Source organism: Diabrotica undecimpunctata, chromosome 3, assembly GCF_040954645.1.
Source record: "Diabrotica undecimpunctata isolate CICGRU chromosome 3, icDiaUnde3, whole genome shotgun sequence".
In the NCBI taxonomy this organism is placed as follows: domain Eukaryota; kingdom Metazoa; phylum Arthropoda; class Insecta; order Coleoptera; family Chrysomelidae; genus Diabrotica; species Diabrotica undecimpunctata.
Genome location: NC_092805.1, coordinates 121,615,379 through 121,633,340, shown reverse-complemented (window position 1 = coordinate 121,633,340; position 17,962 = coordinate 121,615,379). Strand labels below are relative to the sequence as shown.

The 17,962-nt window shown below is 33.9% G+C and overlaps 1 protein-coding gene across 1 annotated transcript in view; it reads left to right on the top strand.

Annotated features, from left to right (window-relative positions):
* Positions 1 to 17,962, top strand: part of LOC140437334 (glutamate receptor ionotropic, kainate 2-like) — an 87,263-nt gene that overhangs the window by 60,220 nt on the left and 9,081 nt on the right. The window contains exons 13-15 of the mRNA XM_072526808.1: positions 3,103 to 3,327; positions 7,089 to 7,297; positions 16,232 to 16,350. Of these exons, the coding sequence (XP_072382909.1) occupies positions 3,103 to 3,327; positions 7,089 to 7,297; positions 16,232 to 16,350 (553 nt within the window). The remainder of the gene's footprint in view (positions 1 to 3,102; positions 3,328 to 7,088; positions 7,298 to 16,231; positions 16,351 to 17,962) is intronic.

Sequence of the window (17,962 nt, the reverse complement as noted above, 5' to 3'; positions counted from 1 at the left end):
TGTAGATAAAATCTGAGAGTTAGTCGTTCATTTAAAGAGTTTTTATTATAGCCATTTTTAATATTGTTCTAAACTTATTTTCTTGTGGCATTTTTATATTATTTACTGTTTTTATTCGGAATTAACAAACATTTTAGTTTAAAATACGAATGTTTTAACGTTTCGATTTCCAATTCGATGTCAAATTACAAATTACACAATTTTTTTTGTTTTGTTACTTGGTAACCTTTTAATCTGGTAAAAAATCTTCTAATAATTTAATTTTATCTGCCTAATTGATATTGACAATTTAGACATATATTTTACATATTAAAGTAGATGACTTTAAAATAATACTATCAATGATTTTGAGGTAGGTTTCTGGGCCGACTTTATTGGATGATAATTCATAAAATTATCTTTAACGAATACTCATAGTAACAACTAGAAAGGTATAACCCTACAAAACAACTAAAAACTTTTTACAAAACACTACCAAATATTCTCTACGTGAGGCTACGAGTTTACACAATGAGCCTAGTTGGAAAATAACAGGCCGAATTTACTCCAGAAAAATCAACAATTACCAGATTTATTCAATAATCCTCGAGAAAACCCATCACCTATTCGTAGATTTCAAGACCAGATATGACAGTGTCAAGAAAACAGTACTATATCAATCAATGCGTGAGTTTGGTATATCAGAAAAACTTTTCCGATTAACGAGAAGGACTCCTTAATCATAAGGAAAAAACCAGGAAAAAAAATGTAAAAATGTAAGACCAAATGCTTAACATGGCGGGATGGTATTATGAGGTTTTTTTCCTGGTTTTTTTCCTCATGATTTACTATGGAATCACTAATAGGAGAACTATTATTTTTTTCTGATGGATATTCTCAAGTTACAGTTGATTTCATATAATCGAATAAACTATCTTACAATAAAGTCGTCCCAGGAACGCAACTCAACAATATTGGCAATATCATTTTAAAGTCGTCATACTTTAAAATGTATAATATACAGTGTGTCCGTAAAGTATGGAATAAATTCGATATTTCCTAAATAAAAAGCCTTTTAAAAAAAAATCTAAAACACGTCGATTTTTAAATTTAATGTTCTACATTTTACAATAAAATTTCATTATACAAGGTGATACACATTACAGTGATGACGTCATCGGCTCTTTTTTAAATGTAATACCCTGTATTTTAGGACATTTTTAGATCGATAAAAATGAGCTGATTCCAAAAAAGTATAATACTGGGGGATCTAACGAATATAATTTGAAAGATATGCGCTTAGAAAATTAATTTTTATTGATTTATAATATTAATAAATTAGAAATAAATTATATTAAATAACTTGAGAGTAATCCAGTAATTAATACATGACTTAATCTTAAATGTTTGAATTGTAGCCCTTATTGTATTTGACAGGAACCCAAACGTTGTACAAATTCTTGTAGAACCTTGTTTATGCTTTCTTGAGAAATATTGTTTATTTCTTTACGAATTCTTGTTTTTAAGTCTCTAATATTTACAGGTTTTGTTTTATAAACATCATTCTTTAAATGACCCCACATAAAATAATCCAAAGGATTGAGGTCGACCTCGCTGGCCATTTAATATGTCCACGTCTTTCAATCTACCTGTTCGGAAAAATGTCGTTTAGGTACCTTCGAACATCTAAAGCATAATGCGGAGGCGCATCATCCTGTTGAAACCATAAACTTTTATCAAAACCTCCAAGATTAATTGTACTGGAGAATAAATTAACTAAAGTAGGTACGAGATACCCACTTAAAAACTGAAGATATGCTGGCCCGTTTAAATTACCTTCGAAATAGGAGGGTTCAATGATTTTATTTCTAACAATGCCAATCCATACGTTTATCTTTTGCGGGTATTGTGTATGATGTTCTCGCATCCAGTTGGAGTTTTCTTTTTCCCAGTATCTGCAATTCTGACGGTTGACCTCGCCATTTAATTTGAATGTAGTCTCATTGGAAAAAATAAATTTGAACCAAGAGAGGGTTTCGGTGGCTGTTATCCATCATTATTTCGCAAAATTGTATTCTTTTATCTGAATCAACCTCGTTTAATGCCTGTACAACTGTGCATTTTACTTACTTTACTTACTTTTACGTACTTTGTGTACCATTGTTTTGCAAACATCAAGATCACTACTAATCTTACGAACAGAAGTGTACGCATCTTCTTCAAAAGCAAGTAGAACATCTAATGTTGTAACATAATTTGCAGACGGACCACCTGATTTGCGTGCATTTTCAACCGTACCAGTTTCTCGAAATTTCTTTTCAATCTTACTTACTGTTGACTGCGTGATGGGTTTTTCTGGATATTTATCATTAAATAAATTACACAGTTCCATCTGAGTTCGCGATTTGTCTCCATACCCAATCATCATGAGTATTTCAATTCTTTGCTTTACACTCAAATTTATTTCCACTTATAATTAATTCTAAGCAATAATACACAACATTCACGAATTAATACAATTATTGTACTACTTAATTGTTATTGAACTTTACTAAAAATAATTACAGTTTATCAAAAACTAGAAGTAGGCTACCTTTTTGCAATTGATAATAAATAATTTATTTTCTAAGCGCGTATCTTTTAAATTATATCCATTAGACCCGAGTATTATACTTTTTTGAAATCAGCTCTTTTTGATCGATCGAAAAATGTCCTAAAATACAGGGTATTACATTTAAAAAAATAGCCGATGACGCCATCACTGATGTGTATCACCTTGTATAATGAAAGTTTTTTGTAAAATGTAGAACATTAAATTTAAAAATCAACGTGTTTTAGATTTTTTTAAAAAGGCTTTTCGTTTAGGAAATATCGAATTTATTCCATACTTTATGGACACACTGTATGTCTGAATTATTAATACAAATGAGTCAAATAAAATTAAATTATTAGAAAAATTTTTCACCAAGTGACAAAAAACAAAATTTGTTTAATTTATTAATGTTTCTATTTTGAGAACGATTTCTGAAGTAGAAATTGAAACGTCAATAAACTTATTTTAAATTTTAATTATGGCTTATTTACATTAAAATGATAATTAATTTAATACCATCTATATTTCAGGGGAATTTCATCTAGAATGGCCGTAGGTATGTGGTGGTTCTTCTCGCTTATTATGACCAGTTCTTATACTGCCAATTTAGCCGCCTTTTTGACAAAAGCCAACCTGGAACCACCTATAGACGGAGCAGAAGCTTTAGCCAAACAAACAAAAATCAAATATGGTTGTCTAGCTGGCGGAGCCACAGAGTCTTTCTTCAAAAATTCTAATTTTACGACATACCAAAGGTGTGTAGCTACAAAAAAGTATAAATCGTAATACATTTATGAATTGCTCTATAAATGAGAGATAACTTTATTCGAGTGAAACTAGATAAACAATATTGTTAAAGTCTACCTACTTTAATCAATTTTTCTCACATCATTTTCAATAGTCTCTTTCATTTCATTTAATTTAGCGAAACAACGTAAGCTTGAGTATCTCGGGCACGTGATGCGGAACGAAGAAAAATATCGAATTCTTCAACTCATTATGCTGGGTAAAGTATTTGACAGGAGAGGACCGGAACGCCGTCGTATCTCGTGGTTGAAAAACCTCCGACAACGGTTTGGGATGACCTCCGCGGAGCTGTTTCGCAGAGCAGTCAACAAAACCATGATAGCCTTGATGATCGCCAACATCCGGACCGGATAAGGCACTGAAGAAGAAGAAAATATCATTTTTCGTCAATTATTATTTAAAACCAGTTGACTTTTTCAAAGGCATAATCTAAGACCCTCGTGAAGAGCTTGGGTGATATTGTACCCCCTTTTCTGAACCCGCTCTGTAATGGAAACCTCGAAACCGAGCACTAGTAATCGGTTGTCTCCTAATGCCTTTTCTATTAAAGTTTTTAAAGTTGGAAAGTGATAGTTGTTACAGAAACATGGCCGAAAGTCTCGTAACTCTATGGTTGGTGGTAGTTATTTATTATTTATTCTAGAAGTGATTATTTTGATAAAGAATATTATATTCTTTAAATATTAAAGAAAATAAAAGATGTACGATAAATGAAGACAGCAAGAAGAGAAACATGTGGAAAGATAAAAAGTATCTTTTTTTCTTTTTTAATAGTACTAGTTACTGTTTAACTCATTTTGTGTAGCCTTCTTCTGAGCTCTTTTTATGATTGTGAGCTCTTGTGGTTATATTGGTAAAACCTCATTCCAGCATAAGAAAGAAGAGAAAAATAATTTAGATAATAATTGGGCAAATGCCCCGTTTACTTCAAACATACGTTTTGAAAACACTTAAAAGACTCTAACCACTGAAAAATAGTCGACAAAAACATGACAATGTCAATGGCAATACCTATTTGTGAATTGTAACAGTACTTTTAATATTATTCAAAATAAATAACTGTTTCGAATTTTGTGTTGTATAAGTATATCTGTAATGAATAATATCGTTGATTGAAATATTGGATTGGATTGGAAATATTGAAATATTCAATCTCCTATAATATTTCAATCAACGACAATATAGAATGTGAAAACACTCTGTACACTCGTAGAAAAAGTATAGTGTCAAAATTCGCACGCACGAAATGTAAATTTTATTGATGTCATCGGCTTTAGCTTTAACATTCCATTTATATATTTCTTTTATTCATATTTTGTCGTTTAATACATCCATGTGTTCTGGTTAGATTCATTTCATATTTACTATTCCTTTGGCTTCCTTTAAACAGTTAACTCACCTTTATTAACTTGGAAAGCCGCTGATGACCTTTATGACAGCAATCATTATCCTATCTTTACAGTATCATCTAATATTCCCAATACTGAACAAACTCTGTCCAGAAAATACTTACACATCCGAAACAGATATCGCCCTTCCTTCTATCTTACTATCCGACAATATTGACAATAATATAACATTATTCACAGGCATCATACTTTCAGCTGCCAATTTGCACATTGGCAAAAGTATTATGACACATAAACAAAAAAAAGTTCCTTGGAGGAATATCCCATGCCAAACTTTTGTAGAACAACATAAGGTGGCACTTAAAAATTGTAGAAAAAATAACTTCTCACAAAATCTCACAAAATAAAAAAAAGCTAGAGCGAAGTCACGGTTCAGTATAAAACAAAGTAAAAAATCTTCTTGGAGAAACTATATATCTTCTATTAATGAAAATCCTACTGAACTCTAGAAAAAAAAAATACGGCCAATCCAAGGAATCAATACTAACACCAAAATCTCTACTCTTATCTCAAAAAATATTATTATTGGTGATAATAAAGAAATTGGCGACAACCTGGCAAAACACTTCGATACAAAATTTAAAAGCAAAATAAATTATTCAAAAATCTCTACACTTGCTCTGATTGGGACGCAACATCGGCACGGCATTCACCCGATCTTTCATTCACGCACAATTCTCACGCTTTATAGCATTTTCTCACTACGACGGAATTATTCTCTTCCTCTATTCCTCCCTGTTCATGTTCAATCTCACCCCTTCTCATTCTTATATCTTCTTATCTTTTTGCTTGGTCCTGGGCACCCTGCCTACCTTCGGGTCGCCTTTCTTCTTGTTCATGTCTTTGCAATTTTCTCCTCACATATCTCTGAACTGCTCTCCACCGATCTGACGACCTAAGCATCTCCTCCACCAGTTCCGTGACTGATTGCACCCTACTTCCTAGCTCTCTCTCAAGCAGGCTCCTCTCATCTATCCATCTATCGCATACCATTAGAGTGTGTGAGACAGTGTCCGATGTTTCACAATACAGGCATTTGTCATTTTCTGCCTTTCCAAATCTGTAAAGTTATGCCTACAGTAACCATGTCTTGTGAGCATCTGCGTCAGGAAATAATGCAAACGCCGGTGCCCACAATCCATCCATCTTCTCAGATTAGGAATCAACGACTTCGTCCACTGCGCCACCCTTCTCATCTCATTCCTTTCCTCTTGCCACACCATTATGGACCTTTCCCTTTCTTCTTTTTTTAAACGTTCTGTTGCTATGTCTTCATTTCTTCTCTCGTATATTCTTTCTCTTCCCTTCACTAGCACGTACATCGGAATAAACCCGGTGATAACTCCTAACGCCTCGACAGAGACTGTTCTGTATGCACACGTCACCCTCAATAGACTCTTCCTACTTGCCCGGGTGAGCTGCTTTCTGTACGCCTTTGTTAAAACTGCAGAACTCCAGACAGGCACAGCATAGAGGACGATCGATTGCACAACAGAATAAAGGGCCCTCCTCCTCTCAGTTTTGGGCCCTCTGATGTTGGGCGTGATCCCTCCCAATGCGGCGGATCCCACCGCAGCTCTTTGAGTCACCGCTTTTACGTGTTCCCTACACTTTTCGTTTTGACTCAGAGTTACCCCTAAATACCTCACGTATTTCTTTGGAACCACCCTCTTTCCTGTACATTCAAATATCCCGTCCCTTTTCCTTGGTTGCTTGAGAATTATAGCCTCGGTCTTACCCGCAGCCAGTTCTAGCTCATACATTTTCATCCATTCCTCGACTTGGTTGCATGTACGCTGGCTGTGCACCAAAGATAAGGTCCCGCGCCACTGCCAGCATAGCGAGGTCGTCCGCCTCAAACCTAAGTTATCCTAATAAGTAATACTGACCAAATAAAATCCGAACGAAAATATTTAAAAGACATTCAACTGTATTATAAAATATAATTTCATTGTACGATAACATTTTGTAGTTTGTAGCGTATTTATTTTATAATCGTCCTTGTGTAAGTGGCCTTAGTAGCCGAGCATATTAATTTTAAATAAAAAAAAAAACAGTTAACTATTTTGGCTTTGTTTATCAGTAACTGTGTCATTAATGTGTAGGTACAGCTATTTATGGATTGATGGCAAAGAGATTTAAGATAATTATGTGTCTTAAATTGGTTATTTAAGAGTTGTGTCCTGTTTTAATATTTTTTACTTTTTAAGCCTTTAATAAATTATTTTCTTTTACCTTACTATTTCGTACTTTTTATAAAGCTTATGTGTTTTCATAGTTTTGTACACCTTAATTTTCAGGATGTGGTTGAATATGATTCAAGCAAAGCCTAGCGTATTTGAAGATACAAATCCTGATGGAGTACAACGAGTAAGAACTACCAAGAATAATTTATACGCTTTTCTAATGGAGTCGACTCAAATAGAGTATGAGGTTGAAACTAAATGCGATTTAAAACAAATTGGAGGAACGCTGGATTCAAAAAGTTTTGGAATTGCTATGCCTATGAGTATGTAAACCGTATCTTTCGTCATATTTATAAATATATATTTACTTGTATTTATTTTATTTGTTATATGCAAAACACTCAGTTTACATAAAATTCACAATATTTAGTTTTGGTTTTGGGAAGGAGCTTGTGCGGCGCTAATTGTCCCGGATTCCTGCTTTGGTGTTTCAAACACACATAAAACAGCAGATATTGATAAATGGGTTCAAGTTATTGCAATGATAAAAAAAAGCACCAGGACAAAGACATGGTAAAGGATTCACTAAGAAACATTTAACCAAATTCACAATTGACTTACTGGCCCACAATCGAAACACTGTCATGGTGATAGTGGAACTTCTGACTGAACACTGTAGTCTCAATAAGCATTTGAGTTGTATGTGCTTGACATTGTTCTGAAGCTATTTTCTTGTGACATTTTAAATTAATTACTATTTAAATGGGAATAAGCCACAATTAAAGGTTAAAATACGTTTATTGACGTTTCAATTTCCACTTCGGAAATCGTTCTCAAAATACAAACATTAGTAAATTAAACAAATTTTGTTTTTTTGTTACTTAGTGAAAAATTCTTCTAATAATTTAATTTTATCTGACTCATCTATATTGACAATTCAGACATACATTTTACATTTTAAAGTAGACGACTTTAAAATGATATTGCCAATATTGTTGAGTTGCGTTCCTGGGACGACTTTACTTATCTTATAACATAGTTCATTCGATTACATGAAATCAACTTTAACTTGAGAATATCCGTCAGAAAAGATCATAACATGTAATTCGTCTTTAAAAAGACAAATACTTGCCATGATGACAGTAAAATTCTCCTGTTAGTGATTCCATAGTAAATTATGAGGAAAAAACCAGGAAAAAACCTCATAATACTATCCCGACATGGTAAGTATTTGATCGTGCATTTAGTTTACCTTCAATAAACACCAAATTCCGATTTTATATGTTTGTTATTTAAAAAACATAAATGATGTATTCTCTATATGTTACTGGCTTACCAATACTGGTATTTTCCTTTTAATAACTTCCTCTTTCAATATGGGTAACCAGATCCTACTACATTCTGCCGAGGAATTCGCCACACAATTGGTCTCATTTAGCATAATTAGAGCCGCTTCTTTGATTTTTCTCTTTTTACCATCCGTTTCTTTTAGGACTATATTTGAATCATTCCATTGAACCCGATGTTCATTATCCCATGCGTGTTTACATATTTGAGATCTATCAAATTCTCTATTTTTAATATAGGATTGATGTTCACTTATTCTAACATTTAATGGTCTTGATGTTTCACCTAAATAAAACTGATCGCATTCACAAGGTATTTTATAAATGCAATTCTTTGTCCTTTCTTGTTCATTGTTAGGTTTGGTTTTGGACAAAATAGATCTCAACGTGTTTGTTGTTTTGAATCTTGTTGAAATGTTGAATTTATTTCCTATCCTTTTAAGCTTTTCCGATAATCCTTTTATGTATGGTATTGTTATTTTCCTCGTATTATTCCTCGTATAGAGAATACATCATTTATGTTTTTTAAATAACAAACATATAAAATCGGAATTTGGTGTTTATTGAAGGTAAACTAAATGCACGATCAAATACTTACCATGTATTATGATAGTATTATGAGGTTTTTTCCTGGTTTTCCCTCATAATTTACTATGGAATCACTAACAGGAGAATTTTACTGTCATCATGGCATGTATTTGTCTTTTAAAGACGAATTACATGTTATGATCTTTTCTGACGGATATTCTCAAGTTAAAGTTGATTTCATGTAATCGAATGAACTATCTTATAAGTAAAGTCGTCCCAGGAACGCAACTCAACAATATTGGCAATATCATTTTAAAGTCGTCTACTTTAAAATGTATAATGTATGTCTGAATTGTCAATATAGATGAGTCAGATAAAATTAAATTATTAGAAGAATTTTTCACTAAGTAACAAAAGAACAAAATTTGTTTAATTTACTAATGTTTGTATTTTGAGAACGATTTCCGAAGTAGAAATTGAAACGTCAATAAACGTATTTTAACCTTTAATTGTGGCTTATTCCCATTTAAATAGTAATTATGTGCTTGACGGAAGACGATACTTGTTGGTTCTGTCTAGAAAAAGAGGAAACCGCTGTGTACGACTATGTCAGTGTGACAAGGCTGCAGTATCTAGAACTCCTAGAGGAAAAAGGATCAGTCTATATGAAAGGGCCCCTCTCAAGGCTTTGAAAGTTTATTAAGAGGATAGGGCTAGAGGAGTTTGTAAACTCTAATCTGTACTATGTTACTCTATTTTAGGCGCAATAATTATTGACTGTAACTTCAATGGTGAAACTTATAGACCGAAATAATTAAAGACCGAAATAGCTTTTGTAAAAAAAATATAACCAAAAATACTGTAAACTATGCCGCCTACTTTTGACACAATCAATAGACACGTAATCCAAAATCGAGTCAGTCTGAATATCAACTGGATAGAGATTGCTATCTTGAATTAATGCCCTTTTTCCATATCAAATGTTATTTTACACAAATAAATTCTACCTCCTAAAACCCCATTCATATTGTCTTTTTCCTAGGGCTTTTTGATTAGAATTTCTCGAATCTAAACACAATATCCCCCTCCTTCGAGAGTAAGAGAAGTTCGACTCTATTACTACGATAACCGTGATATCATTATGATTAGTTTGTCTTGCTCAGTAAGTAAGCCAAACCTATTTCTCATGTCATCGTTCAAACTAGACGTTTAGACTATACTAGACGACTGTTAGCTGTAACACCAGTCGTGCTGTGTACATAATTTCTATGATGCTAGAAAATTCTAATTATAAGTGTTTCAAAAGAAAGATATCTCTTAACCATATCCTTAAAAGACTTTAAAATCTGTTCTTAAAATTTTAACTGCATTTTAGGTCAGCCAAATTATTTTTGTCTCGATTATCCTTAAATGAGGTCTGACTAATTCCACGAAGACTTAAAAGCAAAGAAAACTCTTCTGAGCAAAATTGTGGCACATTGTTATCATTGTTACTAACTATCAATTAGGTACTTTTCAAAACAAGAAAAACATGTCCTAAATATCTCAAATTTTATTGGTCTTTTATTGGACCCAAATGAGCATGGAATGTTAATAAATATAAATAATTTGCGTGTACCTCAGCTCATAAAGAAGGCTGCCAGAAATAGGATCTACGATAGACTTTCTTTTATATATGACTTCGTGAGTATTATGTACTCCAGATAACACTTGACTTAACAGCATAAAAGGAATTATTATACCACCAGATTATAATCTGATTTCTTAACAAAATATGGTTTAAATCATCATCACAGCCATGTTGAATAAAATCAATCATTTTATATAAAATTGGATTTCTTCTCGTTTCTAATATAATTTTATAGGTATCAATAGCTTTAACTATTTTTACTTTTATATTTCCTTATTATTTTTTTATTGTTAAACAAAACTTTTTGAAACTTATCTAAAGCATAAAGCATAATTTTAAAATTCTCCTTAGCTTGGATAATATTCAATCAACGATAATATGGAATTTAATAGTCAAAATTGCTTTAAAGTAATGAACATCTTTAAACGACCTGCTGTCATTTTTAATAAAGTTTTATTATATTATTAGCAAATAATGTATGCAAAACTTAGTCACAAAATACTATTTTGTACCATGCTATAATTATTTATTGCTTAGAAAAAAAAAATGAGAAACAAAGCTTGTAGGCTTTCAAAACCATCAGGTATTACAAGTATTATGCACAGTATAACACGTGGTGAAGAGTGGAGAAAATATGCTGTCTGAGCTGTAATACTAAGCATACCTGGGATCATAGCTACAAAATAAAAACTTGTATTGAAAAAGCCAGAAGCTCTTTTACTGGTCTAAGGAAGATCCTCTGCAATTTGTCTTTAAATATTAATATACACATAAGAACCCTTAGATGTTATGTCTTTAGTGTCCTCATCTACGGAGTAGAAAGCTGGAGTCTTACAGAAGATGCCATAAAACGGTTAGAGCCATTTGAAATGGGGTGACGTATGTTAAGGTTTTCATATATACACCATACAACTAACATAGCTATTCTCCAGAGGCTATGAAAAGACAAAGAAATTATTAACACCGTAAAGAACAGAAAATTGGCTTACTTCGGGCACATAATACGTAATAATAAATAACGGCTTCTACAGTTAACTCAAGATGGCAATATTGAGGGCAAGAGAGGCCCTGGACTTCTTCTTATGATGCCTATCCGTTACGGATGTTGGACACTAACATGGCTATTCTGACTTTGTTGACTGGACGCAGACGTATATTCTGGTTGGTCAGTCTTGGAAAATAGACTGGTCTAACGTCAACTAATCTATTTCGAGCTGCTGTGAATATAATGAGATGGGCCAATGTGGTCACCAACATCATTAGAAAATAGGCATCTTTAGAAGAAGAGAATCTGATAAAACATTTCTTTGCAAATTCAAATAATTTTTCACACTCTTTGGCACATTTGATTTTTTTGTGTGGCTTTAGCACATAGCTATTTAGCCGGTAGCATATTTGATAGATCTATCATTTTCTAGTAACGTGTAGGTATAACGGTTTCGTTGAATTGACAAATTTGAGATAGATTTAGAATCCATCCATTCAATGGCACTACAGCCCAAATCGGGCCTTGGCCTCCTTCAACAGGCTTCTCCAATCATTTCGATTTACTGCTGTTCTTTTCCATGAACGCGTTCCCAGGCAGTTCATGGCATCCTCATCGACTTCGTCTTAACATCACTTGTTAGGTCTTCCAACAGGTCTTTTCCCTACATTCTGGCATTTAGTAATTTTCTGGGAATTCTATTCTCATGCATGCGGCCCACGTATCCTGCCCACCGTAATCTCTGCAGTTTAGTGTATTGTGCTAGAGTTGGTTCGCTATATTGCTCGTATATTTCTCTATTATACCTAATTCGCCAGTTGTTGTTTTCACTTATTGGGCCCAGTATCCTACGTAATATTTTTCTTTCAAACACATCTAATGCATTGGCAGATTTCTGTGTCACCACCCATGTTTCACAACCATAACTTACTATGGGCCTGATTATTGTTTTATAGACCCGGAGTTTTGTTTTCCGGTGTACGTCTCGCGATTTGAATATGTGGCCCATCGCGAAATACGCTTTATTTGCCAGCATAAGCCTTCTATTTATTTCCGGTTCTTCTTCATTGCTTGCGACCAGATCCATTCCTAGGTATGTGAATCTATTCACATATTCTATATCGTCAATAAAGTGTTGTTGCGCCGGTCTATTTGATCTGGTTTGTATGAGTAGTTATGTTTTACTTGTATTTATTGCTAGCCCTACTGCTTCTGCACTTTGTTTCAACTCAACGTAGGTTTCTTCCGCTGCATTCACTGTTCTGCTCATTATGTTTATATCATCTGCGTATGCTGCTAATTGGGTAGATTTGTTTGTAAGTATGTTATTTCCGCTCACCGTCAACCGTCTAATTACATATTCAAGAACAAGATTAAAGAGCGTTGGGGCCAGCCCGTCGCCTTGTTTCAGTCCTTGCGTTATCGTAAACGCATCAGTGATCTGTCCCTGAATACATACCTGTGCTTCTGTTTGTGTCATTTTCATTTGCACTAGTAGTATTAATTTTGATGGTATGCCAAATTCTTCCAATATATTAGGTAGAATTGTTCTATCTATTGAATCATAGGCTTGTTTAAAATCTACAAAGAGATTGTAAACGTTCATGTCATATTCCCATGCTTTGGCCAGTATTTGTTTAACTGTAAATAGTTGGTCAATGGTAGATCTATTTTGCCTAAACCCTGCTTGATATTCCCCGATGATTTTTTCCGTGAGAGGTTGGAGTCTTCGATTAATGATGTTTGTGAGTATTTTGTATCCCGAACAAAGTAAAGAGATTTCTCTATAATTCTTACACAACAGTTTGTCTCCTTTTTTATGAATAGGGCAGATTATACTTTTCTTCGATTGTTGGAGGATTTCTTCTTCTATCCATATCTCTCGTATTAGCTTGTACATCTGTTGTGTCAAATTCCTTGCTTGAGTAGTTCTGCCGGTATTTTACCTATTCCCGGCGCTTTATGGCTTTTTTGTATGTGGATTGCCGTTTGGACCTCCTTTAGCGTTGGGGGTCTAGTTAATTCATTTTCTTCTCCATCTTCCCCCAGTTCTTGTTGTTTTACCTCCTGCCGTGCCTGCTGCTGCCTCTGTTGTTGTAATGGTGGTTGTGTCCCTTTGTTTAGTAATTCCTTAAAATATGTCATCCAGGTTCTCTTAATTTCGTCCATATCGCTAATGATTTCACCCTTCTTATTTTTGCAGAGGCTAGTCTTCGGTTTGTATCTCTGTCTTAGATGTTTGATAAATTGGTATGCACTACGTGTTTCGTTTTCTCTAAACTCCCTCTCTATGTTTAGTATCCGTTGGTTTTCGCACTTTCTCTTTTTCTGCCTGCACAGTTTATCTGCTCTTCGTATTTTGTTCTCAAGTTCTGTTTTTCTCTCTCTAGTACGTATGAGTATGTAATTCTTATGTGCTTTATTTCTTTCCTGTATAGCTTGTTTGCATTCTTCATCGAACCATGTTTCTTCTCTCCGTTATGTCTTTGTTCCTAGGAATTCTTTCGCTGTGTTGAGTATGATACTGCTTATGGTGTTCCATTGGTTTTCTATTGTGGAGTCTGCTCTGTTTTCTTCTAGTAATTTTTCATCCACTGTTCTCTTAAATCTTTCTTGTAAATCAGACACTTTTAGGTTATCTAAGTTTAGTTTTTCTTGTTTTGGATATTTTTCCTTTACCTGTCGACTGATTTTGCATCTAAACCGTGTCTGTACTAGCAGATGGTCTGAGTCACAGCTTGCGCCACGACTGCTTTTTACATCTAATATACTTGTCGCCATTCTTTTTTCAGCCACTATATGGTCTATTTGATTGATTGTATTTCTGTCAGGTGATATCCATGTGCCCTTATGTATGTCCCGATGTGGGAAGCATGTCGAACTGATAATCATATTCTTTCCAGCTGCGAAATCTATTAGAAACTGACCATTCTCATTTGTGTCTCTATGCAAACTATGTTTCCCTATTACCCCTATGTACTCTTCTTCTTTTCCGATATTGGCGTTTGTGTCGCCTATCACCATTTTCATGTCATTTCTTGGTATTGAGTCATAGATTCGTTCCAGATCTTGATAAAAAGCTACCTTAGTGTCTTCCTCCTGTTCTTTGTGGGACAGTGTACATTTATAAGAGTTATGTTAAAGAAATGCGTTTTTATCCTAAGTTTGCAGATTCTTTCATTGAAAGCTTGAAAGTCTGTTATCAGGTGCTTCATTTTATTATGTATGATAAAGGCGACTCCAAATTCTTTATTACCTTCATCTTTACCGCTATACAGTATAGTGTGTGTTTTAGTGTCCCGGATACCTTTTCCCAACCATTTAGTTTCTTGTACTGCAGTGATTCCTATTTTATATCTTTTCAGTTCGTGTAGAAGGATCCTCTGTGTTCCTGGTCTATTTAGCGTTCTGACACTCCATGTTCCCAGCATAAATTCCATATTCCGTTGCCAAAGTCGTCGTCTTCATAGATTTAGAATAGTGTTTTAATATTCCTACGAATGCTCTCACTTCTGTTTTATATTTTTGACATTCCATTAGCAGAGATATTATACACTAACTAGATTACATCTTTATAAATCTTTACCCATAATCATAATATCGTTTAAATAATTTACAATACCTTTACAACACTAAACTTTAACAGCAGTAAAAATTCTGTAAGCTTACTTAAGGGAACTGTTTTACTTTGTAAACGTCATAAGGTATAATTCAATTCGTTTTACTATATTATACCTGAGACGACTTTATTTTAAGATTCGATTACATTAAATCATCTTGTAATTCATCTTTAAAAAGACAACCACATGCCATGATGACAGTAAAATTCTCCTGTTGTTAGTGATAATAATAGTCTCCCGTTTTTGTGTTGTTAGTGATTCCATAGTAAATTATTCGTATCGATTCCTAATTTACCAATTCCGTAAATCTTTCATTATACCTTAGATATTATATATTTTATATAGAGAATATATAAGATTCTATTAGAGATTTTGTGTCAAGACGACATTGAACTTTTCTATTCTAACAATTTTCTCTAGTTTTTGAGATCTCTTTGGGACAGGGTTTACGACTTTTGCTCTTTCCCTTCAAATTTTTATTTGTACATTCAAAAGAGTCTCATTTCTGAGTCATCCTCTTCCTGGTTATCTCTTTGTCTCGTGCCTATTTAATATATAAGTTAAGATGCTAAACATGGTGTGCCGATACCGTGGCATGGCTATATCTAAACCAAAACTTCGTCCTTATTTTATGCATCCCCTGGGCACAATAATGTTATATTTCAGGTTTGGACAGAGCAGTAGTCACATCACAAATCTCAACGCGTGTTGAGTGAATTGTGATGCTTATTTGCCAATTGAACATGTTGTAAATGCGCGTCTGTCTATGTTTATTTTGTATTTGGCAGACAGCCTATTTGGCTTAAACAGGCAAGACCCATGAATTTTATGAAATCGTAATATTTCGGCAAGACAGAGTTTCCTCTCACTATGTCACCAGGGATAGTAAAGGCCTACCTAAATAATTTTTCTAGGAACATGAATTGGTCCACGGAGACACTCACATAAGGTTCGAAATTCTTATGTCATATTCATACAAAGCTGTTTTTAAGAATTGATATACCCCTCTTTGCTTCTGTTTGAAAAAAAGTTAAAGCAATAAGAGAGGTAACACTTGTTTTAGTGCTCTGTATTAGGTTATTTTGATTTAAAATAAAAAATAAAATTTTTATTTATTTGCAATTTATTCTATCCTATTTTCATTATAGATTCTCCATACAGAAGCGCTATAAACAGAGCTGTTTTAAAAATGCAGGAATCTGGGGAACTTGGAGAACTAAAAACTAAATGGTGGAAAAGAAAAAGAGACGAAGCATCTTGCGAAGGTGTAAGTATTAATATAAAAAATATTAAACTTGCTGAAAGCATTTGGTTACTTAATATGTAAACTCTTATACTATATTAAAAATTTTTTAAAAGCAAGTTTTACTACAAGTACATAAAGTAAAAGTCGTGTATGAAGACCTATAAAATGACATTTTAAATATAGTAATCATTCTGTGTACTATACTATACTACGCTAATAGTTTATTGACAAGTTACATTTTTGATAGGACGCAATTTTATTTTTTGATGTGTGGTGGTGGTTAGTATAAAAGCTGTTTTTTCTTATAAACTTACCTTCCAACCACTCTAATGAAAGGTCTTGACGCCAGGAATACGAATCTGCGATTATTTTTTAGAAAAAAAATCACGCATAAAGCGGCAAAAACTGTTTTTTTCTTATAAACCTACCTTCCAACCACTCTAATGAAAGCATTTGACGCCAGGCATACGAATCTGCTATTATTTTTAGAAAAATTACGCATATAGCAGTAAAGCGGCGAAAACTGTATTTTTTCTCATAATCCAATAATTTTTTCCATCTTGGGAAAAGGGGGCAAAGGGTTTTAGCGCTGCATCTCGTAAATTAGCAACCATTCAGAAAATTTTATAAAACATAATTTGTAGGAAATAAAATTTTCTACAACTTTATATGTATTACTTTATTCGTAAAATTGAAAATAAAAATGTAATAGACAAAAATAACTACAAATGTTTGAATAAATTTTCTTTTGGGCCTTCTAACTTTTTTTCTGGTCATTTCACAATAAAATGACATCAGAACAATACAATACAATACAATACGACAGTCACAGAAGGACAAGTCATAGGCTTGGAATGCAGCAAGAGCAGAACCGATGGTAACTGTATCTGCATCAGATTCAGCCTGGTCGACACTAAATCTTATTTCTGATTTTGCAGTTTTGAGAAGGTCTATTAAGTTTGTTTTGTACTTTTCATTACCAAGAAATTTATCTTAAAATAATATCGGTACGGTGCTCTGATTATCTCTGTCCGTTGGTGCTTTTTCGTACGACGCAAGCAATTATGTAATAATTTAGTTTGGAGAAAATAACAAATTATGTAATAAATTAGCTTGGAGAGCAAGATCAAGTGAAAGTGTGTGCGCTGGCTGTTGGTACGCTGAAGAGATAAGTCACTAGCGAGTGTTCTAGCCACTAAGCTTTTACTGGCCGCCTCCCCACCCGCTCCCCCAACCGTCAGTTTGAGCCATCGCAGCTAGCTGTTCGGCTAGTCCCACTGTAAGCTCTTACAAGTTCATTAATGTCTTCTATGAGTTTAAAACGTAAACGAGTTGTGGTTTCTTTAGTGTGCGCTCATAACGTGGCGCCTACCCTCGCTCGGACTATAGGATGGTATAATGTTATCATTGCCAGGTAAAATAAATGCATTATTTTAAAAATGCCAGCGTTCACTGTCAAAGCGCATCGCCCAGGCCCAGCGCTAGGTATCGGACCATAGTATTCGAGCTTAGTATTTTTTCGACCCTCGACCCTAGTACTGTACGATCGACACTACGAGGCGCCGACCACCGACCCTCGCTCCGACCATCGTATCGATCGCCGAGTAATATAAATGCATTATTTTAAATGCGA